The following is a 24497-nucleotide window of genomic DNA, read 5'->3' as shown; positions in this document are numbered from 1 at the left end:
GGAGGAATGGAAGTACGTCGGGGGAGTTGTAGGAAAGAAGGAAGTCGTACAGACTGCGATGCAGAAGTCGACTAGAATGGAAGAGGATTGCAAAAACAGCCAGCCGCAAGAGATTCGATGGAAAGCGAGCGAAAGTTGTACAGGATCAGGTCAACACGGGCTGAGAGTGCCTTCTCAGCCCGTGTCAACTGTTCTCCATTTCGGGTTTAGCGTGCCAGCGCATTCCCGCAGCAACGAGACTCTGCCAGTCGTGACCGCCTTCCCGTCTTAGTCCGCATCAGATAAAAATCACCTGATATCGTCGTTATCTCGTTATCTCGTTATCGGCACGGGGTCTACCGTCATTCTCAGTGGAACCTGCGAGCTCGTCATCTCCTTCCCCCTCCTTTTCTCGCCAGAAATCAATAATAACATCAGAGGACCTCTTTGCAGAACGGCAGCAATGTCTGTACCTCAGTCAGAGGTTTTTGTGCGGGCTCTGTCACGGTAAGTAACTCAAATATTGCTACGTTGCAGCGATCCGCAGCATGTAGTAGTGGTGACCCCGATGTTGAAACTCAAATACTGATAAGTCGGAAATGCGACAGTCTCTTGGGATGGTCCTAGTATGTTCACTCAGTTCCTGCTCCCTCTGGGAGCTATCGATTTGCAGAACCGCCTTACTAAATCCGATTGGAATATAGCATGTTTAGCTGGTCGGCATCCTTTTATCCACAACCGATCTACAACTTCCAACGAAAATCAACGGCCGGCCTGGCAATCGATTTCCCAACCGTCAACTTTTTGGGGTTTGGATGCTACAGTGTATACACGGGGGCTTTTCTCTACTCGCCGTTGATCCGTGATCAGTATGCAGCACGGTACCCAGCATCTCCGGATAATACTGTGCGGTTCAATGACTTCGCGTTCGCGGTACATGCCACCGTCCTGAGCATCATCATATATTCACAGTTCTGGCCATCTATTTGGGGATTCTATGTTTCGCGCTTTCAACGAGTTAGCAAAATAGTGCTGGCGTTATTTTGGGGCTGTGTTCTAGCACCCCTGGTACTCATTTGGGTGGTGTTATCATGTAGCCCAGACGGAGGGTATGACCCTTCGACGTGGGCATGGATTGATGTGGTAAGTTTCAACCGGAAGAGCCGCCACAAGGCACATGAGCAGTCTCGGTTAGCAGACTAACGCAGGAACCCTCCATCCGGGTCTTAGATCTATACATTCTCATATATCAAGCTGCTTATCACGGTGGTCAAGTATGTGCCTCAGGCATGGTTGAACTACAAGCGGCAGTCAACGGTGGGCTGGAGCATCGCCCCAATGCTGTTTGACTTGGCAGGTGGTGTTCTTTCCCTTGCTCAGCTGGTCTTGGACTCGAGTCTCCAGAGCGACTGGAGTGGGATCACGGGGAACCCGGTCAAGCTGATGCTGAGCAACGTCACCATTTTCTTTGACCTGATCTTCATTGTTCAGCACTATATCTTGTACCGGGAGTCGGCGGGTCCCAAGGTACAATCGGATGACAATCTGACCACGCCGCTTTTGGCCGATGCCCATGCACCTCCCCGTTCGCGTGGAGGATGAGACATTTGTTTAAGATTCGATCGATCGTAGTTTAGATAGACCAGATCTGTTGGGTGAACAGGGAGGGGCAAAATCCAAGACATTCATTCTGTGGAAGCAGCACTATTTTCGTAGAGTACAAAAAGCTGAAAGCGGCTTAGAGGAGGCAAGACAGCGAGACATTGGGGGCGGGCGCCAACATACCCTAGGAAAGGACCCCCCAACATCCCGAATGCCGTGAGACACGGTTCATGTGGGCTTCGTATTATCAATCCAGGCGAGGTTCGGTAGTGTTGGTCATCCCCCGCTTCGTCATGTGTGGGATCCGTGGGTCAGGCTGAACTGCCAACCCAACGGGGTCCTTGGGTGACCGAATACTCGTACTCTTTTTGAATACGCTCCCGTTACCTCACCCAAGGCTCAAATGCCGAGAAAGGTATGTGGTGCGAAGCAAATTGTACTGGCCCATATACCCCTCAGCCCTACCAAAACGATCTAGACAATTTATTTGGAACCAACGGAAGTCAACGGGTGGCTTGAAATCGGCATGAGCCATGCAGAGATGACGAGTCGGGCTCTTGTTGCGGAATTCCGAAGCGCGTCAGCCCTAACTTTCCCCTCTGCTGGGCCTGGGGGAGGACACCGCTTCTCGCGTTTGGGAGAGTGCAGCAGCTTGAATCCTCCCGCCTGGATGCTTACTTGTGATAGGTTCATCATGGCGCTAAATGCGAACTGCCCAATCAGCACTGCTCCTTGGCCTGTGACAGGGATCAGGGGCCGGCTCTAATCGTCGGTGTCGGGCAGTTCGGGGATCAGCTGAACTTGAATGAACGCACCCCAGGCCGCATTCCAATGGTCTCTTCTGGACTGTACTGCCATCCTTGCTTGTTTCAGGAAGGATCGTCAATGTAGTATGCTGTCTTCAAATACATGCTGTCGATATCGATGAGCCCCATACTACCTTGGACTTCGAGCATGGTCCCAAACCCGTGAATACTACCTTTATGTTGCCGTCGCGCCCAGGCGCCCATAATCAGCTACCAACTACCAGCTATCTAGATATGATTCTGATTCTGGGGCTGAATATACATGTATGTACGTAGAACCGTGGCAGATGTGTGTACAAGACCAACTGGGAAGATGGGATGACTGAAAGAATGCATGAACAGAATGCATCGACAGAATGCATGGATATTTACTCCATACAATGGGTGAAATTTGGGGGCGGAATTTGACTTCTCATATGTTGAAGTTGTTTGTTGTTGTTCTTGTTCTTGTTGATCATATGGGGATGTTGGAGAGATGAGACAACCGCCCTCTATCAAATCAAATGTCGTGACAAACGTCTAGATTGAATGGCCCCCATCTTCAAGAATTCCCGATGTGTACGAGTAGTCACTTTTGCGAGGTCCATGCCAAAAGCAGACCTGCAGACCCAGTAAATCGGCGCACATTATTGTTTGGTGGTGGCTTTGCAGTGGGACTCTTACTTGACCCCCACCCAATCAATAACCTCCAAGACTTTCCGCATTAGGACTAACGCTGCGAGTTCCCTCCAACTCCACCCCCTCTCTCGTAAAATGGGCCTATCAGAGTGTAGGCCGAACAAAGTTCAGTTCTTTATTCTATTTTCATGATTTACGTTCTGTTTTTGTTCTATTCCTTTTTTCCTTTTTTCTTGTATTTTGGGGTGTTTTTTGGTGGCTTCCCTGCCGTTCCACAAGTGACCCGCTGGTTCAGCCCTACTCAATCGACGTATTGGCTCTTACTCGAACTGCCAGATGATGCATGGACAGCATGCCGCCCATTCTGAATCATTGTGATTCACTGGCCTATTACCATGGGCCCGTCTACCTCTCCCCGACCTGTACCGAGACCTTCTGCTCTCCCCACTTTCCTTCCCACTCCATTGCTGAATAAACAGCTGGGAGACTGCATGATCTGTTTTTTATTTTATTTTCTTCTTGATCCTTATTTACCCAACTCTGCCACCTGAGTCAATCTTGCTGCAGATCTTCTTGTTTCTAATCCAGTACGGAACGCCTGGATATCCTCGATAGCACTGCCTCGTCCAGAATTCTTTATATACATATCAAGTGGTCCGCAATTCAGGTTGTCCCTGATGCAAGCCACATACAAATCGTCCCTCGTTCCCTGGAGCTTATAAATCCCGCTCTCGTCATCTCAATTGCTCTTTACATTTCGGTCAATCTATTTCAGTAGGTTGAACATTGAACTACACCTCAAGGCTGATTGACCAATTGTGAACTTTTCGGCAAAGGGCCCTCGGCTCTCTACACCCGCCTGAAGCCCTGGAGGGTAATACTTTAAAACAGCTCTCGAATCACACTGCCAAGGGGGAAAAAAGAGAAAGTGGCTGCTATGAAAACGCAATACTCCCCCTCGAACGCTTTGCTTGATTTTGATCGGGAGACCGATCCTCTGTATATTTTTTCGGAAAAGATACCTTTTGCCAACGAGATGGTATATTCGACATCCGGCATGTCTCCTAAACGAAACGCCGGATGGGACACCAAGGATATGAGAGCCCCCGTCCCTGGCAGCTCTGGGTGCAGCTCGCTGGACCCCTCCATGGTCGGCCTTACAGGGATTCCTGTCAGCTCATCAACCGGTCATCCCCATTCGACTTGCGTCAACCCACATGCGGGCTATGCTACCGCTCACCCGGATTCTGTAACTTTCTTAGCCCCCGAAAATTATTTATCAAACCCACAAGACTCCACAAATGAGCACATGGGCTCTCTATACAGCTGGTCTAGTACGTCCAACGCAGAAGAATTAAAACCATCTTCATCCGCCGACTCTGGCGTCTGCTCTGCCTCAAACTCGCCCTTCATGCAATCCTTCTACAATTTCGGGACCGCCACGCAGCCAGCGGCGCATCCAGATATGACAGACACAAACGGCTACACCCCGCAACAGATCAATAAATGGTGCATGGAAAGTGATCCCACCGGTAGCAGCTTCTATCAACCTACAGCCTCGTACCCGGCCATCAGTCCACTTGCATTTTCACCAGCAGAGATGCCATCAAATGTTTACCCAACACTAAACCAGAATATGAGCACCGCTGCAGAACAGTGGTTCCCCATGCCGGCATTTGCCAGCCCACCATCTCCTCACAGCAATACAATTCCAATCCCAATCCCAGCACAGGATAACAGCTTCCTCTCACCATCCGCTACAGCCCTCTCACTCGACTCCTCCTCTGTCATCAGTACCTCTCCCGCCCCCACTCTCTCCGACTTCGAATCCAAGTCATCCTCGCCCCCGTTCAACCCCGCCGACCTGACACGCTACGGCATTCCAGCTGGCGATGGGGTCTGGCGCTGCGCCCACCCGGGCTGCACATCACAAGCATTGTTCCGCCGAGGGTGTGATCTGCGTAAGCACTACAATCGACACCGCAAACATCTCTTTTGTCGACATGAGGGTTGTCCTCAATCCAAGCAAGGCGGATTCTCAAGCAAGAAAGACCGTGCGCGCCATGAAGCTAAGCATAACCCCGGAATCGTCTGTGAATGGGATGGATGTGGACGCGTGTTTAGTCGGGTGGACAATATGAAAGACCATGTGAGGCGAATTCATCGACGGGCTGGAAGCCGTTGAGTCTCGATTTGAGATGATTGGATATCTCTCTGATGGTAATACGATGATTATGATGATTTTAAGGATTTTCTTTTTACTGTCTCTTGTTTCTCTTCTCTTCTCTTTTTGTGTTCTTGATCATCTCGTCATATTTGTTTTTTTTTGGGAATGTACAACTACAAACTGGATAGCAGGGTATGGTGAACAGGCGAATTTGGATTAGACTTTTGGGAAAACATACATTCTCCCAGGCCATCAGAACAGGCAGGAAAATGGGAATTGGGGTCACACAGGAACTATTTTGATTATTTTAAACTTTCAGGACACGTGGATCAATGCAAAACGAAATATGAATATGAGATACATCGAAAAAAAATGATTGGCCATATCAGAGCCAGAGTAACTCTGTACTAGTAAGTACATCTTGGAAATCCCGGCGATCATGGCGAGTCAGCCTTATCGTAACAGTCTCAGATTCATAAACGCTCCCTGCATACTAGGCGACCTGGTAAAAATAGCATCTCCCTAAAGAGCTTTTCTCTTCGCTATTCCCGCGCCGGACGCGGAATTCTAACCTGTTAGTTCCTGTATGCATGTACTCCTGGCCGGAATTCCGAGCTCAAAGTCCAATTTCGAATTCATCACAAAACAAGCATTCCCGGACACCGCCTCCCACTATTTTTAAAACAGAGTCAATGGAATGACCTGACCTGGCCTGACCTGATCTGAGCCTTGGGGTCCGAATTTCTGTGATTGTGACGAATCTGTTTCTATTGAGACAGAAAGCTAAACTTGTACAGAGTAAGAGATAAGGCAAGGCAAGGGCAGGTCGAATTCACCCCCTCCCAATCTCCACACATGACCAATACCCCAGAAGAGAACTTGAATATTGGCTCCATCATATACGCTCCGTAGTCCATTCCCTTCCTGGCATATTTCCACACCGTATGGTTTAATGCGTATGTGCATAGCGACAATGGATCGGAGGCGCTTTTACGCAGGGTTCAACCAACCAAGACCCTCCCCGCAGCGATGATCTGCGCCGAGCGTCGCCCAGTAGCGCCTGATTAAGTCAACAGTGTCGGTATGCAGTGGCTTAGTCTGAGCCTGAGCCTGAGCCTTTTTGCGGATCGGGTGAGGAGGGGTCGGGGTGGGGTGGGTTTGGTTTGGTTTGATTGGGATTTGCGTGTCGTATCCCTGTGCTTACACAGTGAAACTACAACTATGGAGTAAACTAACTCAAACTTACCATTGCTTCACTTATTCTCGGGTCGGAGATAGGTACGACCAGGCAAATGCTAGCTACCATATGGTATCCGTACTAGCTCGGCAGATCCAACGAATTGGTCTCCCGGTTTGGCTAGCACCTAGGTCTAAATTTCACACCTGTATCTAAGCTTTCTAATGACTCTTCAGTGTCTCATACCATTTTCCTCAATCAGGCAGGGGTCTTTGCGGCTTTTTGGGGGCTGGTTCAAGTGCTGCGGGGATCGGCCGTCTTTTCTTCCAGAGTTGGTAGGGGTCGGAGTACGGAGTACTAAGGTATGTGCTTACAATACGCCGTAGTTAGTCTGGTCCTATTAGGGCTAGTCTTCCGCCAACTACAGAGTACCATCTGATATTTGATTGACTAAGTCAAGTTTGGTGAAGTGGATTTCTGGAAGTGGATACAAACTGGGTCTGAACGACTTTATCTGTGGGGGCCGAAGAGCTGGCTGGTTTTTGGGCACGAGACCTCTTGACCTGCTCTTTTCGGTGTCTTGTTTTGGTACGACTAGTATGTATGTCAGTGTGCTGAACCAATATTCCTTACAATCTTGTTGGTGAGAAATTGGAAGTTGACGTTGCCTACGAATTATGGGGTACTGTTTGTCGATACGGAGTATATGAAGCAGGGAACTCCCTTGCCCTGTTGCCCTGCCCTGCCCTGCTTATGCACAATTTTGCCACTAAATCTCTCTCTCTCTCTCTCTCTCTCTCTCTCTCTCTCTCTCTCTCTCTCCCCTTTTCCTTTGTTGTACCATCCACTCGACCCCTGTGTACAACTTGAACCAGTTTCATATTGGGGCTCTGCCAGCACGTAAACCCCCCTGTTCGGGCGGCCACATGGCTTTTCACCATCTGGCCATGATCGCTGACCAGGATTCAAACATCTTAGTCATTGCTTTAATCTTCGCCTGTTTGGTTTAGCCCAGGTATCGCAAGACTTTTTTTTTCTTACTCGGTGTTACCCCGAGACAAGCAAGTAGACCGGGATAAACCTAGGCCGATCTTCTGGAGATATCTGAATGAAGTTAAGCATTACGCATTTGCATGGTTACTGTGTGGAGTTTGCTATTTAAATCGGCCAGAAAACTTTGCGATATACCCGAACTGAATAATCTTTCTTTTTATGTTATGGCGTACCATTTTTGCGGCTCCGTGCATGAGATCGACTGAATATGGTACCTAAGTGCCGGAGCGTTGACGATGATCTTTCCATCTTGCCTTGCATGATGCTACACTAGGTATGATCTCACCCTACCCTACCCTTGGGATCTACCACAGGAAAACAACCGATGAAAGTGTTTAGAAAGAGCCGTAAGTACCCCTAATCAAATAATCAAAACTCCTTGTTGGTGCTAGCCACAATTGAATAGACCAAATGATTCAAAAAAACCAGGGAAACCAACACCGGAGCCTTGGAATCAAAATCAAAATCAGAATCAGAATCAAAATAAATAAATAAATAAAGGAGACAAACGAATGGACCATTTTGGAGAAGAAACGCTGTCGAGTGGGTAATAGTGATGAGGAAGCAAAAAACAATAACAAAACGAATGGCCCGTGTATCATCATGCTTCTAACAGAGTGACATGTGGTATGGTATCATCGAAGGAACAGAGCTGGAAGAAAGGTATCACAGATGGAAATTCGTCACGCGTAACTTAGGATGGGGAGTATATGCCGTCAATGGCGGGTAGACCCACACCATGACTTGCTGCATCGTGAGTGTGTATCATATATAGATAGCACCGCTCGTTGAGGCCAAGAGAAGACATCAATGATATGATGTCTCGTGGGTTATCCCGAATTCATTCTCCGCCGTCGCCCTCGTGAACTACCTATCGGGCGCTGTGCGAGGACTTGCCGGAGGATAGGGTCGTCTTTATTTTTATCGACGTGATGAACACGGACATGTCTAAATGGTGTTAGGATGGATTGGTGATACCAGCTGGACGAGCCACTTGCCGTTGAAGATTGTCTGGGCGGGGATATTTGTGCTGTTGATCGGGGCAAAATGGACAGACGTAGCCTGGTGAGTTGTGCACCAGACCATGTCGCATCATCTCATTCTTGCGCTTGAAGCCTTTCCCGCCGAGACCACGGGGGCAGCCATCAACAGGACAAAAATGTGGCCGGTCTTGCGAGTGAACATTGGCATGGGAACTGGTGATTTTGATGTTAGATATGAAAGTTTTCCACCTCAGGTTGTAGGAGCTCACTTGAGGAGATACTGTGTCTGGAAAGGTGCTGCCGTGCAACCAGGATGTGTGCACTTGTAGCTACCCGGCACTGTGAGCCCATTGGGTGGTTGTGGTGCAGCATTAAATGCAGCTCGCTCACCAGCTGGGGGAGTTGGGGCAATTTGCTCAGTCGGTGTTGGGTAGCTCGTCGCTGGACTCTTCGCTGTCATAGGAGACATATCGTATGGAGTGGGCGCATGGTGTGGGGTCTCCGCAGGTTGTGATGGTGGAGGAGGAGGCGGAGGTGGGGGTGCTGGCAGTGGAGGTCTCCAATATGACGACGTCGCCGGCGACGGATTGTTTGATGCGTCCTTGGCACTCACGGGGGAAAAGTGTGAATATGGAGTGGGCATCTGAGATGGTGGGAAAAATTGCCTTGTCAATTGCCGATCATGAGGTGAATCATTTTGCGACGATGACGAGGGCGGGTATGAGTAAGGCGAGATGGCATTGAGTCGTGCTGGAGGGAAATCGCTCGAGGAGAGCCCGCTGAGTGCTGATTGAATAGATGGGAGCACCTGAGTGTTGCCATTACCACTGCTATTGTTAGTGCTGCCGTTGTCTGGAGATGTTGCTGCGCATGACGATGGTGGCGAGAGCGACTGGAAAGACGGGAGGGAGATGCGATTCTTCAGCTCGGGAGATTGTTTGATGTCACTGAGAGGATGGTGGTCAAGCGAGAGTTTTCGTTCTGGATTCGTGAGGGTGGAGACGCTCAGACGATGCGGACGTTGTGCCGGAGACGGGAAGTCGAGAGAGCGAGGAGTATCTACGGACGGCGCCAGCCGGGGGAATTGAGTTGGGAGTTTGTCCCGTGGTGACAGTGGTCGCTCATGGTCTTTCCTAAGCTGGTTTCCCGAGGGTTTTTCGAGAGGTTCTTCGTCCTTGAGGCTCACGGGAACGGCGGTGGTTGGCTTCGGCGGTTCGATAGGCTTGGAAACCAATCCTCCCGGTCCATCCAATGGCTTCTTATCGACTGGGCTCCGGTTCTTCCTGAAACAGTCCGTCAAGGAGTTGTCGCGCTCATAGGCCGCGATATCGGGACGGCCTGGAGCTAGAAAGTTGATCAGCACCGAGTCGCCGAAACGGGTGTGTGTCTGGGTTTCCGGCTGGTGCGGCTTACGGGAACGTTCTGGCGTTCCCTTGTCGCCTTTATCGGTGACATCGTCGGACGGAGGGACGAATGGGGGCCGGGCATCGTCGGGCTCATACTTGGGACACACCGCCACTGGTGGAGGCGACCGGTTCATGGCATCGTCCGAATCGTAGAGGTCGGTCATGAAGGCAGGACCGGGCGCATACGGCGCCTATATGGGAGGGGATGTTGTGTCGACACAGGTGGACTTGAAGCTCGATCGCACAGCATAGCACGATGTTCGACGGGAGGACCTCGTGTCGTCGCGGCAGAGGCTCTGCGGGTGGGAGGTTCGGTTAGCGCTGAAGCTGTGAACTACTCGTGTGTTTGTCGCCTTGCTACCTCAGGCTCTGTAGTTCCCATGGCCCAGGCATCGACCTCTAGTTAAGACGATAGGAATCCGGAAGAGCTCAAGTATCAAGTAGGGTAGTGGTCGAGAGGGTGGGTGAGGGGGTGAGGAGTAAGATTGGTAGGTCAAGGTCACAAGCCTTAATTGAGCGGGAAAACGGGGACTGTGACCTCTGGGGAGCCGCTAACTTACCAAGGGGGAGGTACCACGCCGGGAGAAGATCGAGTCAAGAACAAATAACAAGGTCGGGAGGGGGGGTGGGATGAGGCTCAACGGATATTCCACGCCATTCCCTCGAATGATATCGAGGGAAAAGAGGGTTGAGGTTCTCTCAACTTTTAGGGGGGGGAAGAGAGAGGAGGGGAAGTTCTGAGCTAAGCGCGGCTCCAACAACACAGTGTGGATGATCAAATGAGACCAAAAAGAGTAAGAGTTAAGAAGTCAAAAAGTAGAAGGAGGATAAATAATACAATAAAAAAAGACGATCAAAAAACCCAGGAAAAATACGAGCAATGTCGAATAGAAAAAAAGAAGGAAAAGAGAAAAGTAAAAGTGTGTTGATGAGGCTCTGGGAAAAGGAGTGGGCCTTTTGGATCCCGAGGCTCCAAAGCAGGAAGTGAATTCCCCGCAAGCAAGTCTGCTGACTGAGTAAAGAGTAATGAGTATACTCTGCACTACTACACAGACTACTCTAATTTTCAATCCTCTCTCTCTCACTCACACATACACACACACACACTCTCTCTCTCTCTCTCTCTCTCTCTCTCTCCCCCTCGGAGGATTAGGGGTGGCACAGTCCAGCACTCCAAGGCTCCACCGTTAAATTAATTCTCTCCGGAGTCATCAACCGGGGGGTTGTCGTTTCGACGAGTAGCAGCGTCCCCGCTCCACCGGGGCTTAAACCCAGGAAGGGAACCTGCACGACTCACTCCACTCGGTGGATTGCTTGCCCCCCCGTGGTCATCCTGGACCAATGCCTGTTCCTTCGCCTAGCCTCGTTCGTTGGAAGGATTGACAACGCAACAGCTGCCTTTTGTTTCAAGAGCAGGCCATGACGGGCCACTCCGATATCGAGGGAGGGAAGAGAGAGGGGGGGGAGTTACATATTTACTCATACGGCCGGAGGGAGAGAATGGAGAGGCTGAGACAGACTCACCGCGGTGGGTGGGGACATCCTGAGCCCCCCATGGACAACTCCCTCGGGATTTCGCAACTCATCTGCCTTCCCACAAAAAGGAAGAAGAAAAAAAGTGGAAAAGGGGGGGTGTGGGTTTCTGTTTCTTCACCCCCTCCTCCCTCAGCCTCACTTGACGTGGTAGAGCCGCAGGGCAGCCTCATCCCCCGCTGCAGAAACCAATCACACCGCATTTCTCCCCCCCCTGGCAAAAGCAAATATGCATGATCTTCTGGTCCCGTCACCTCTCGCAACTTCCTTGGCCCTTGGCTCTTAGCCCCAACCCAACTCAACCCCCCCCCTCTCATCTGTGCATCTGCGTCAGAAACTCTCTTCACGAGGGAAGATCGCGCATCCACCCCATCAGCATCAGCGGGCACATCAGCAAGCCTTCATTCCCATTCTTTGACCCTCTCAGATGCTCTCGTTTTCGAACTAGAAGGGTTCGCTGCATGGTGGCGCCGCATTGACGTGGTAATGTGGGTGCCGCAACACAATTCGGGAGACGTGGACCAAATAGGGCCAAGTGCTGACACCCCATTCACACTAGCGTATCTATTCTCGACAATATCTTGCCGTGAGAGTGAGACGGTGTACGTACGTAAGTCCGAGTGTTTTAATCAATTGTATTGTGGGCCCCATTTGCCTCGGGTCGGCGAAGGAAGGCGGGAACTATGGACAAGCGCGGCCCACACCTCGCAGAACTAGACTGAAGTAGAGAGTACATACTCTGTACATAGTAGTTACTTTGCACAGGTAGAGTAAAGAGTGCGAACACTCTGTAGAGAACTAGTTCATGTATGTGCTCAACTACTTAAGTACATAGTTACACCTACACTGTACCAGTCGGGAGTTTGTACTGTATACTCCATACGGATATAAGGACATAATAAGTACTAGTACTAGTACTTATAAGAGTAACATAGTTACATCTCTGTATCATGCTATGTACATATGCAGCAAAATGCAGGATTGATCTACATATTACAACTTACCCTTCTGTTGCACCTGTTGCACGCGGTGCCAGGCGCTAAGAGCAAACGGCTTGGCCCGACTCCCGTAATCGCTCGCCCTCGCACTGCTAGCCTGTCGCGCCGCGAACCGGGCCGCAATGCCCTGCATGATGACGGAGCCTCGGAAAGCAAAAAATGCATCTCCCCAAACAATATCGCCCACAGGATCGTATCCAGACACCTCATGGTACCAACGCATGCATTCCTCACGCGATGGCAGACCCGGCGTCCGCCCGGGCTGGAACGACTCCGTCGATGAATCCGCCCCTTCTCAGGATATACGGGCTGGTGACATTGCAAAAGTCCGACAGCGGGTGCCCGACGGTCGCCATTTCCCAGTCAAGGATGCCAATTACTCGCGGCTCCGTGTGGTGGAAGATCAGATTGTCGATCTTGTAGTCGCCGTGGACCAGGGTGCCTCGATCCCGCGGTTGGGACGACTTCTCCGAGAAGAAGCGCACCATGTCTTCGAAGTGTGGCAGTTCTCCGACCGGCTCCTTGCTATCCACATCGAGGACCTGGGCCTGAGCCCGTGAGATTGTTGTGAAGGTTGCGATTTGTCGGTCATAAAAGCCCGAGGGCTTACCGAATTTCTCGAGACCAATTGATTTGGGCACAACCCGGTGGAATTTGGCTAGCGTTTGAATGGCGGATTTCCATCTAAATCGTCACCGGTGAGTTATCTTCCACCAACGACTGAATTCAATCACAGCTTGCAGGTAGCGAAATACGTACAGTGCTTTTCGTTCCTCGCCACTAACCCCAGCATAGCTGGGTCGGTGAAGTGTCGGCCGTCCAGGAACGACATGATGTAGAATGGGGTGCCAATCACATCGTTGTCTTCGCAAAGACAGAGCGCATCGGGAACGGGTACATCGGTATCGCCCAAGCTCCGGATAATCTTATACTCGCGCTCGACTTTGTGTGCTGTCTTCGACAGCAGCTTGCCGGGGGGGCTTCTTCCGCAGGACAAACTTCTTGCCGTCGGCGGTGGTCAGCTGGTAGGTTGGGTTGGATTGGCCGAATCCGAACTAGGGTGGTTGGTCTTAGTATCTGCAAGGTTGTGATAGGGCTCGGGGTCACGCACCTGCTTCACATCTAATGGGGTCTTCAAAGCTGGCACATTCTGGTCAATATACCGCTCCAGTGACGGAATGTCAATGGGCTGTCGCACTTCTCCTGCCATGATGGAGAAGTAGACTGATGGATGATGTGAAAGAGGGACCAGGTAATAGTAGGAGGTCGGTTGAAAGAGGAGATCAAAGAGCGTTCATGGATATATACAGATCTCAGGTGTGAAGCAATCTGGGGACAGCCGGGGTACCTCGGCTCAGCCGCCCTCGGTCGGCGAGCGGGGAGCAGATTCCTTAGTCAGCGAGATCTGTGTAACAGAGTTGACGGAATTGACAAGAAGATCTTTGTCAATGCTTCAAGTTTGCAGTTACATTGATTGAATAGTTTTACTTTGCAGATGAAGTATTTACATGGAATAAAGCAGTTCCGAGTCCCTGTCGGTTTACTTGTAGTAGCATCATGTCATGATATAGTCATAACTATAGAGAGTATACTAGTATGGTTATACCCTGCAGGTAGGTTTGGCGTTCAGACATTTACTAACTAACAGTATGGCCTCACATAATTAACGCCTAGATCAATCACTGAGTGTATTTTTGAGTAAACGACCGCCAGACAATATCTTAATATTGCAGCTTCCTTTAATGATCCCAGATCCCACCCGCCCACCCATCCATCCCCACTGGCACCCACTCACGCGTCCCGGCGGCGGTGAAAGATGAACGCGTCCCAGCGGTGAAACACGCGCAAGGGACCTCCGGACACACCGCACTTCTCTCTCGTGGATGAAAGACGAACTCAGTTCCACAGTCTACACCTTCTCACCTCCTCTTCCACCCTCTCATTATCGCCAACAACTCCAGTCAGAATTGCCATGACCAAAGAGACCACCCCACCCACCTCGTCATCCAATTCCAATTCCATCCCCGCCACCCGTGAACCACCTTCCCTCCCAACCTCCCCGCTTGCGAAACGCACCAAGACCAACGACACAATGACCGCCTCCAATGCCCCCGCCGTTACCTCTATCCAGCAACAGCTGCCTCCTCTCCTGGTGAAGAAGCTCGTTGACTCTGCCCGCGCCCCGACGCGGGGCTCCGCCTTTGCTGCGGGGTACGATGTCTACGCTGCTAAAGAGACTGTTATTCCCTCCAAGGGCAAGGCTATGGTTGATACTGGTATTGCGATTGCTGTGCCTGAGGGTACCTGTATGTGAATCTGTTGAATTGTCAATCGGCACTTAGTTGGCATTGTTTCAGGATTAGGCTAATGCGTGTATGTTTGTTTGTGGACAGATGGTCGCATTGCCCCCCCGCTCTGGCCTTGCTTCGAAACACTTCATTGATACCGGTGCCGGTGTCATTGATGCGGACTACCGTGGTGAGGTGAAGGTTCTTCTGTTCAACCACTCCGACGTCGACTTTCCCGGTATGTGAAAGAAAAAACTGGGAACCTTTGCCCGGTTGCTGGAATGGGACTTCATACTGATGTGTTGGATTTAGTCAAGGAGGGTGATCGCGTTGCCCAGCTGGTTCTGGAGAAGGTAAGTTTGTCCCATTGCGATGCAAATTCTTCTCGTCTTTGAGGTTGGGTCTAATGATAACTTGCAGATCTACACCCCCGAGGTTGCCGTCGTCGAGGAGTTGGAGGAGAGTGTCCGTGGTGCTGGTGGATTCGGTAGCACTGGCGTTTAGAGTCTGGGATTGAGAGAGCAAGACGAAAAAAAGGGACTGGATTGGGCGGACGATTTATCGGAGTATATCTAGATTCAAGGAATACCCGGAAGAATTTAATGAATTTATGCGTCGAGAACGACTCATCAAACGTGATCAATTATCAACAATCGCTGTTCTATACTTGAAATCTATCTGTAGAAATCCCCAATGTCAATGCCCCGAGTCTTTCTCCTTATAAATGATCATGATCTTTAATTCCAGCCCGTCCCAGCCATCGTCCAATGTATCACCAAGGCCGGAATGGGATATCTTATTGTAATCCGACAGGAAGATCTTCTTTACGCCATTCCTGCGCCTCAAACTGTACAAGCGGGTCACGCAAGAACTGCACATTTCGCACCAAACGCACCTCAGCAGCCTTCGTCCGGCGCAAATAATCTTGTTTCTGCTGTTCCTCCGCACTCAATCCCTCACTTTGGCTCTTCTCTAGCGCAATCTTCGCGAGCTCGGCATTGCGGGCTTCCATCGTTCGCTCAAGGACACTGTGCATACTGGAAAGGACCTTGAGCGTCGCTTGCGCCAGTGGTAAAGTCGTTGCCGAAACGCTGTCGGGAGAAACCCATGACGCGGTTGACTGGAGACCATCACCGGCTGCTGCAACCGCCTCGCGAAGACGGGCGACCATCAATGCGGCGAACATGTCGCCGGTGCCGCTGAAGAAGCAGTCTAAAGCGGGTACGTCGACGCGGAATAGACGCGGGGACCCGTTGCTTTGGGTTGTAGAGCCGATGACGGTTAGGAAGTTCTCTGGAGGGGTGGGGGTACAGCCTGATTGGGAGAGTTTGGATAGCTGTACAGAGGTTATGATGACATGTGGGACGGAGTAGATGCGGTGAATTGCGGTGATGGCCTCGGCCAGAGTGGCGAGAGAGGTGATCTCGATGCCCGAGAGAACCCTGGGGAGATTCAATTAGAGATATGGGGTTCCCCCACGAGTTGATGGGACAACTCACTCGGCTTCGAATTGATTTGGCAGAATCAGGTCTGCATGTTTGATGACTTCCTTGTAGGCCGGGACGACGTCGTCATTTACATATAATCGTCCCTGGTCACCCATTACCGGGTCCAAGACTAGATCAAAAGATCAGCGTCGGCCATAAGGAAGACATGGGGAAGTCACTTACCCCAGAAAAACGAGCCAGGCTTCTCGGACTTCTTCTTCAAGTCCATTCCAATAGCGCCAACTGCTTCGACGGCCGCGGCGCTGGGGGCATAACCAGACAGCATGACGTCAAAATCCGTGAGATTGCTTTGGCATAGACCCTGATACAAGTCCGTAATCTCCTGGGCAGATGCGCGAGTTCCCTTGAATTGCCGGTAGCCAGTATGGTTACCTATCTGAATCAGTCCGTTGCTCGGTTGAAATAGATTGGCGGGGTTTGGTCTCGTGCGGCGTGGATGGGATGCACCTTGGCCGAGAAACACGATAAGACTTACTAAAATGAACGGTGTTCAAGGCGGCAACATCACAGCCGAGGGATTGCATGGCAAATGATGCCATTGAATTGCCCACATGGCTATGGGCTGTCAGCTGGAGACTCGGACGTCACAGGGCGATGACTCCACACCGAGCGGACGCGGAGTTCAGAGTTCACGTACCCATATACAACCTGGGGAGAGGGGTCAGTGTATTCCCTTTAGATAATAGAGTGGTTGGGACATACCTGGCTTGCTACAGCCAGTACTCGCGTTTCTGGCACGAGGGAATTGGACATGGTGGTGGTGAAGGATGATAGAGGCGAGTGTGGGGGAAGATTGGAAGATTAGAAGTGGCCGAATTCTCCCTTACCTAATTGGCTCGCCCGCGGGAAACACTGCAACTTAGGTTGAACACAATCGTGTTTAATGTTAATATACCAATATATTATGTATAAATATATAAATATATAAATATCGCCGATCGATTCTGCTCAATAAGATCATACTAGTACAATTATCATTCTTGAGTTCTATGCTAATCAGCACCCAATGTGGGGTTGTTGGCCACTATATTTGAAGTCAGTACTACGTTAGTAGTATTTACGGAGTGAGGGCTCTGTAGTACAAGTCTACCGAGTAGTATGTAGTAGATAATTTTAAAATCCATGCTGCATAGTAGATCAGAAAATATCACTCTGATACCTATACCACATACGAAATGACCAGGACAATCTTACGTTGAATTACTTCCGGACAAGTTTCCAAAGTGGCCCTTGCAGCGAAGTGCACACGGTCCCGACGGTGCCCCGAGTTCGATTTCTTTCAGGCATACTCCGTACTCGTACTCCGTACCCTACTCCGTCCTCCGTCCCTCCATTAGTGAGCTCCCGGTTGCCTTTTTTGGTCCTGAGGGAGAGATCGACAAGGTTTCAAGCTCAAGTTCCTGCACCATGCCCGGCCACCATCGGTCTCCTCAGTCTCCAGAGATCGTCATCAATCTCTCTCTTTCCCCCCCAAAGCAAAAAGCAAGACAGTATGGATAGGATCGTCATGCTGGGAACCCCAAGCTTGGCCCCTGCACGATGCAGGCCCGTACAGGCCCCCCCTGAACCATCACCCAAAAGTGGTGCGCGTCTCCACCGAACGATCTAGTCCTCCGCCGATGCTGTTTCGGGGCCTAGCGTTGTGCCCGGCCTGGTCTTTTCGGCCTTGGCTGCTCTACTCGTACTCATTATGTGTTGCCAACTAAAATCCTTCGGCTGCTAGCTCCGTACATTCCCTGTCTTATACGCGGGTGTTCCCCTCGTGGTCCTGCCAGGCACCCCGTCAGCTCTGTCGTCTGCATCTCCATCTCCATCTCCGTCTCCTCTACGGATGACTTGTTGATTGACAAGCTGTGTACCATGTCGACTGCATAACCTCTTGTGTACGCGTTTTTCACTCTTTTAGCCCTACGCGGCCACCGTCATTCGTTTACTTTCTCGCCATGGAGACCATTTCTCGCCTTTCGAGCGACAATGGCTCCCCAAAAGCCACTCATTCTTTTGCATGCGATTCCCGTCCTGCTTCTTTCTCTCAACGCCGCTGGTCGCGTCTCGGCCAGTTTCGACTTTCTCAAGTCTGGAGGCCCTTTTACACCGGCCTGTTAATTCTAATTGTTATTCTTTGCCTGTCACCCACCGCCGCGGCGCAATCACAATCTGCATCTGCATTGGAGCTAAACGCGGATATCCCGCGATCGGATTCTCACGCAAGTGGAGAGATCTTCGTGGACGGTCTCCACGGAAGATCTTCATCGCTCCAGCCTCGTGGAGGTGAAGGGGATGGAAGTGAGAACAATAATATCGGAAAGCGCTCCAGTGATCGGCTTCTACCCCGGAAAATCGTCACTGCCAATTCCAACTCGTCCTCGTCCATGCCGACTCCATTCGATACGATATCATATAACTTTGCGAATCAGACCTGTACTACATTCTTCACCGACTTTCTCGCCAACTCGACCATTACAGACTGCCATGCTATCTCACTACTCCTCGAGAACTCCAATTCTTTCTTCCACACCTTGAGTTCCGCCGTGGCTACCTCGCGCGTCCTCGATGTTACTTGCTCCCAGTCGGTCACGAAATGCGCTTCCATTATGACCAACCTGGCTAGCGAGATGATTAAAACTGAGAACTGTGGGGATGACTACAGCGCGGGAAACTCGGTCGTGCAGGGCACCTACCAAGACTTGATGGCATATGAGCCTGTCTATCGAGCGACTTGCTTGACAAACCCCGACACGAAAGACTATTGCTTCGTGGACGCGGTGCAGAATACGACAGCACCAAACGACTACAATGTCTACTTCATACCGGTTGGTACGCCGCTCACCAAATCGGGGGTTCTGACTTGCAACGAGTGCCTGCAAGCCAGCATGGATATTTTTGCCCAGTGGGCAAAGGTCAACAACCAGGCTCTGGACACCACCTATGTTCCATCTGCAAAAGTTGTCAACAAATATTGCGGGGCCAACTTTGCCAACACCAATATCACAGTCGGCTCTAATAGAGTCACAGCTGGTGCTGGGCTGAGTGTACAACTACCTGGGGCTCGACTCACATTCGCCTATCTGGGACTATTCCTCGGACTCGGCTATATGGGAATGCTCTAAGCTGAGATTGTACTTGAGATTGCATCCTTGGCATACTCTATTTTTTCTGTATATCACCAGAGACGAGGCTCTTCTCGGTTGCCCTTCTCCGACCTTCCTTGAGAATCCTGCCATGTGCCACGACAGCGAAGCGCTTGCTTTTCTATTCCACCTACGTCCATATTTTACATTCCATGTCTATTAATTAATCAAATCTACATATTACCTATGCCATCTTTGCTGCAAGTTATAAAGAAAAAGATCGTCACCATCTAGAAATGATGCATCACGGCAGTTCTAAAAATAGTAAGCCGCGAACCCCTCTACAAACCCTTTTTTTGATCACTTCTTGATCACACCAAATGTCAGTTCTTCAAGGTTTGCATCAAAGCAACCGCTAGACCCTTTTATTTCAAGATCTTCCCCACCAAAGCGTTAAGCATGGTTACACAGCCTCAACTACCATCACATCCACTACGGCAGTGACTGCAGCGCCCCAGGGGCGGGGCGCCAGCCTCATCAGGGGCCACTTAAAGAACCCTGCACCATTTCCGCCCCCAAACAAACGGGTTGCGGAATCGCAGCAGTCATTCTCTTTAAATTGGAGTGGTTGCCTTAACGCAGCGTCGCCCACAATTACTTGGTGCTTATTTTTTTTGGCATGTCTCACTCACTCTCACCATGTTAATTTCACCCCAAACTTCCGCAGTGCCGTCGTCGCATCATCTAGCAACTATCCGACCGCTGGTCGGTTCTCTTTACGACTCCACGCGCCAATCAACCGCTCTAATCAACCAAACCCACAATGAGCTCGGCTTGCTTCTTGCAGTGCTGTCCGCTACCGAAGCGCGTTCTTCGCTGCTCTATGTGGATCGTTCGCCCCCGGCTCTGGACCGGAAACTGGAATGCTGCCATGCGATTCTGTTGGATATTGAAAAGTTGCAGAATAGACCGGCGGAGATAGGTCTGCAAGGTCGTATTACGGACATTCGAGCTCGGATCTCGTCTTTGGTATTTGAACTCAATGTGTTGAATGCCGATATGATGATGTTTGTGCTCTTCTTGGTGTTTGTTTGGAATCTCCATTGGTATTAACTGATTCTCTAGATGCTCGCAGAATAAAGTCAATCGGTTTCTAGGCGCCTTTATTGACGATGTGCGTGAGGGGAAACGAGAGTCCTCAGTCATCACGGATGCCCTGGATGATGATGCTTCTCCGGCTCCGGGAAAAGGACAAGCATGGGTCAATCTTCAGCAGGAGCTGCTTGATGTGGGGATTGCTCCTGATCTATCTTTTCAAGATCACGATTTTATCATTTCGACTCTTCGTCGGGAAGTTGAGGAGAAGGAACTATTGAAGAATATCAAGTCGAAACCAGCACAAGGAATCGTTGAGCCTCCAGCGATCATAATCTCTTCGCCTGAGTCTCCAGTTGAAACCCAAATCCAAAGAGAGAGTTCCAAGTCACCACCATCAGAGATTGTTGAACCCCCAACGATTATCGTCTCATCGCCTGGATCTTCAGTTGCAAACCAAGTTAAGAGAGAGAGCTTTCCCTCACTACCGCCTCGGCCTCAAGATCCAGGACTTTCTGCACTTTCTGAAAAGGAAGTAGTTATCACTAAATATTTGCCAACCTCTGTATCCCCGGATCAGGGTCAAAAGAAAGCAAAGAATGAATATTCACCACCACTACCGCCTCGACCTCGAGACTCGGGACTCTCTGCACTTTTCGACAAGGAGGTCGTTTTCACAAAGTATTCGCCAAACTCCGCCCCAGCACATCTACGAGGGGCAAGCGATACAGAGAAACAAGTGCTACCAACAGACAACTACCCAATCCCTGTTTTGACAGAGGCATTCTTCAACGCGGCAGGCGACTCCGATAAACAGGCTCTCCCACGAGACAATTACCCGATCCCGATGCCTACAGAATATTTCGCAGCCAGCAACTTCAACAAGCAAGTTGTTTCGCGAGAAAGTATATCGATGCATACAGGTACCAATTCCAGCTCTCATGGTAGCTCGTGTGGGGATGGAAACAGCAACAGCAACAGCAATCATTCTCGCTCATCTTTAGCCCGGGCCCCGGGCAAGAAGCCTAGCATCATGCACAAAATGAAGTACAGGTTAACAAACAGCAAAGAAAGCTTGATCTCTTCAATCCAGCTGAACAGAGTCGACTCCGTGAAGAAAGCATTGGATAAAGGCGCCAACGCAGATACTATGAATCAAGACGAACAAACCGCCTTGATGGTAGCATGTTCCTACGGCCACGAAGAAATCGTAAAGATACTCCTGCACTACGGTGCGAACGCAGACAAATCCTCTGAGAAAGGAGAAACTGCTTTAGGCGTTGCAGCCGGACGCGGACAAGAGAGCATTGTCCGCGTCCTACTAGCCCACGGAGCCAGCGTGAATTCCGACGGGAGGGCGAAACCAGGACTATGCGAGGCAGCGGCGTCCGGGTATGAAAGTATCGTGCAGTTGATGCTGGACTACGGGGCTGATCCTAATGCGATGCGTGGACTTGGCTTGACGGCGCTTTCTCAGGCTGCATCGAATGGTCATGTCAATGTTTGTCGTTTGTTGTTGGATAATGGGGCCCTGGTCGATCACCCACGTTCTATTATTCACAGGTCGCCGCTTGCGAGGGCTGTTGAGTTCGGTAAGGCGGATGTTGTTAGGCTTTTGATGGAGCGGAGGGCGGATCCGCTTCGCAAGGACGTTGGTGGAAAGACGATTGTGTCTCTTGCGATTACGAGCGGCAAGGCTGGTATTATTGAGATATTCCGCCGGTATGGGTATCAGTGTGAGAGAACTACGGTTCAATATTACTAGAACTGCATTTGAGTGATCATCCACTTCCAAAGAAATCGGGAAATGGTATTTATAAATTCATTTAAAACTATTAATATTTCATTATCAGAGATGGAATACAATTAGGCTAGTTAGTAACATCGTTATGCTCTGCCAAAAACGCAGCAGCAAATATATCCATATCTTGCACAAACCCATTCAATCTCTTCGGCTTCCATCCAAGTAACTGCTGCGCTCGAGCAGAAGACCCTCTAAAACTGGTACTCATGGCCTTAGAAAACAAATCCCCACCATGGCCCTTCAGCACAACCTCGCCTCCAAACCCCCAACATCTCGCCAAGGCGTCAAATATTTCCCGCATGCCCTCTTGGCTAGTGACAAGGTCGAAGACAGGATACACTCCCGTTCCAGCAAACAAATGCACCTTCTCAACAGCCTTGACAAAAGCAGCCGCAGCATCGTCAACATGAATAAGACCAGGCCGAGAGTGAGCATCCAGCGGGATCTCAAGCGGAGAAAAATCGTCGCTTCCGTCCTGAACAGCGCGATACACCGGCATGATATATGAAGACCAAATAGTACTTTCCCGCCCGTAGAGTAGAGCTGGTCGTAATATCATCACGTCCAGTACATCATTCACACCCAAGACGGCATTTTCCATACCAACGCGCCACTCAACCAGTTCCTCCGGTGGTGTGTTTCCACCCGAACCAACAATATCAAGATCATTGACCCCAGGCTGTCCACTCGAAGATCCATGCACCCAGGTCCCGGAGCAGTATATAAAGCCAAGTTTAGGACCTTTCACTCCTCGGCGCTTATCATTTGCCAAGCGTTCCGCTCCGATATGAGCTACATCGTTTAGGAAATTGTGGGATCCATGGTCGGCTCCGGCAACGTCGATGACCACGTCTATATGCTTTGACTCGATGGCTGAGATGTATGGCCCCGGTTCATTGACTGGGTCTGGACAGAGGATCGGGGTGATCTCTTGTTTGGATAGTTGGATTGCTTTGGCAGGAGTTCGAGCTATGCCGAAGACGGTGTTTTGGCCTTGTTGGACGAGGAGGTTGGCGATTTGGCAGCCTAGGTAGCCGGTGGCTCCGAGGATGAGGACTTTTGGCATTGTGAGGGGGAGAGGTTGCTTTGAACGTAACGTACTATAGCACTTAGGCACTAGTTAAGAGCGAATTTCTTTGTTGATGGGGGAATTCCAAAGTTGATTAGTGCCTAGGTAGGTATCAGTAGTATTATGCTGTGACTACTGTCGAGGGCTCTGCGGGGAATTTATATACGAGGCCCTTTTTTTACCTAGACAGCTGACCTATGTTTTCCCGCCGATACGTACTAAGTCCGGTTCGAAGATGATAGCTGGGAAGAGTGGAAATTGTAAACTCCGGGATTGATGGGCTTCTTCCGCTTAAGTATCCGGTCTCTTCAGTCTCTATGGTTTCCACGGGTATAACTTGGGGGAAGCTGGTCTGGGGCCGTGTAAATCCGTTCCTAAGTCCGGAAGCCTGGTCTTGACGCGTAGTCCCCCTCTGGCATCTCGAACGTGAAGCAATGGTAATAAATTAAATCTCCTTGTGTTTTCTAGCCTGTCTGGAGGGAAGAGAGCAGTCAATGGGTGGTTCAGGCTGTTGGTTCATGGATGCCTGTTGGCGGGGTGTCCATGCATGCGGGGTTCCCAAAGGCCCCTCCAGTCGTGCTCGGGGGATTATGGAGTTACACCCCAGTACTACAGGTACCTGGAAGAGAGGAGTATAGTAGCAGTAGTAGCAGCAGCAGCAGCAGCAGTAGTAGTAGTAGTAGTAGTAGTAGTAGTAGTAGTAGTAGTAGTAGTAGTACCTACCATATTGTATTCCGCCAGGGATATGCAAGTCAAAATAGACAACATAGTACAATTGCTATAGCTAGTCGTGATAGTTATACACCTACTACTAGTGGTTTATCTACCACTTAACACTTAACCCAGCCCAGTTCTAGAACCACACTCCCTCCACTCTGGAACTACCTCGGGTCAATGCCAATGGCTACCCACATTGGGTGTTCTCGGCCAACATTCCTGGCTGAGCCATGACATCACGAGGGGCTACGCAATATTAAAACAAAAAAGTCAAAGTCAGAAACGAGCTAGGATGAGGATGAGGAGGAGGTATGACTTGACTAAGGACTTCCAAGGAAACCACCGGCGCGCAGGAGTCCGTGCCTTCCCTGAATAGACAAAGGCAATGGCAGAGTGGGTGGCGGAAGGCGCGAGAACTGGAGTGGGGCAAGCACTACCCTCTCTCTGTCTGTGGTCTCTGGTGTCTCTCTGTCTGCCCCTCCAAAGCTCGCAGGTGCAAAGGACTCCCCTCCCCGCCTTCCGCCTTCCCCCCCTCCACCCCACCTGGCTCGGATTTTCCTCTCCTTCTTCCTCTTCCTCCTCTCCTTCTTATCCAAAAGTATCATCACTTCACATCGTCCATC

General features: G+C 50.4%; 8 protein-coding genes across 8 annotated transcripts; 4 read left to right on the top strand and 4 right to left on the bottom strand.

Annotated features, from left to right (window-relative positions):
- Positions 1-442: 442 nt before the first annotated feature.
- Positions 443-1581, top strand: N7481_000818 (putative L-cystine transporter; the record flags this gene model as incomplete). Its single annotated transcript, XM_057260037.1, has 3 exons — positions 443-486; positions 684-1122; positions 1210-1581. 3 exons carry the CDS (start codon positions 443-445, stop codon positions 1579-1581), a joined length of 855 nt encoding a protein of 284 aa, XP_057127869.1.
- A 2481-nt stretch (positions 1582-4062) lies between these two features.
- N7481_000817 (putative C2H2 transcription factor) lies at positions 4063-5190 on the top strand (the record flags this gene model as incomplete). Its single annotated transcript, XM_057260036.1, has 1 exon — positions 4063-5190. One exon carries the CDS (start codon positions 4063-4065, stop codon positions 5188-5190), a length of 1128 nt encoding a protein of 375 aa, XP_057127868.1.
- A 3083-nt stretch (positions 5191-8273) lies between these two features.
- Positions 8274-9982, bottom strand: N7481_000816 (uncharacterized protein; the record flags this gene model as incomplete). The annotated part of the gene is made up of 3 exons (XM_057260035.1): positions 8274-8350; positions 8381-8598; positions 8655-9982. Coding segments are annotated over 3 exons (1623 nt in total), but the record flags the coding sequence as incomplete, so codon positions are not given.
- A 2570-nt stretch (positions 9983-12552) lies between these two features.
- Positions 12553-13532, bottom strand: N7481_000815 (phosphotransferase family protein; the record flags this gene model as incomplete). The annotated part of the gene is made up of 4 exons (XM_057260034.1): positions 12553-13006; positions 13108-13259; positions 13285-13377; positions 13434-13532. 4 exons carry the CDS (start codon positions 13530-13532, stop codon positions 12553-12555), a joined length of 798 nt encoding a protein of 265 aa, XP_057127866.1.
- Positions 13533-15406: 1874 nt separating this feature from the next.
- On the bottom strand, positions 15407-16871 carry N7481_000814 (pyridoxal kinase; the record flags this gene model as incomplete). The annotated part of the gene is made up of 6 exons (XM_057260033.1): positions 15407-16052; positions 16110-16227; positions 16281-16490; positions 16594-16673; positions 16756-16766; positions 16821-16871. The coding sequence occupies 6 exons, from the start codon at positions 16869-16871 to the stop codon at positions 15407-15409; spliced, it is 1116 nt and encodes a 371-aa protein (XP_057127865.1).
- Positions 16872-18061: 1190 nt separating this feature from the next.
- N7481_000813 (uncharacterized protein) lies at positions 18062-19228 on the top strand (the record flags this gene model as incomplete). Its single annotated transcript, XM_057260032.1, has 1 exon — positions 18062-19228. The coding sequence occupies one exon, from the start codon at positions 18062-18064 to the stop codon at positions 19226-19228; it is 1167 nt and encodes a 388-aa protein (XP_057127864.1).
- Positions 19229-19888: 660 nt separating this feature from the next.
- On the top strand, positions 19889-22049 carry N7481_000812 (ankyrin repeat domain-containing protein; the record flags this gene model as incomplete). Its single annotated transcript, XM_057260031.1, has 2 exons — positions 19889-20256; positions 20315-22049. The coding sequence occupies 2 exons, from the start codon at positions 19889-19891 to the stop codon at positions 22047-22049; spliced, it is 2103 nt and encodes a 700-aa protein (XP_057127863.1).
- Positions 22050-22155: 106 nt separating this feature from the next.
- Positions 22156-23154, bottom strand: N7481_000811 (NAD-dependent epimerase/dehydratase family protein; the record flags this gene model as incomplete). The annotated part of the gene is made up of 1 exon (XM_057260030.1): positions 22156-23154. The coding sequence occupies one exon, from the start codon at positions 23152-23154 to the stop codon at positions 22156-22158; it is 999 nt and encodes a 332-aa protein (XP_057127862.1).
- Positions 23155-24497: the final 1343 nt, after the last annotated feature.

This window comes from Penicillium waksmanii (genome assembly GCF_028829765.1).
Source record: "Penicillium waksmanii strain IBT 27052 chromosome Unknown utg000001l:1.0-4852451.0:1.0-4856178.0, whole genome shotgun sequence".
In the NCBI taxonomy this organism is placed as follows: domain Eukaryota; kingdom Fungi; phylum Ascomycota; class Eurotiomycetes; order Eurotiales; family Aspergillaceae; genus Penicillium; species Penicillium waksmanii.
Note: the sequence above shows the minus strand (reverse complement) of the source record. Positions and strands in the feature narration are given on the sequence as shown.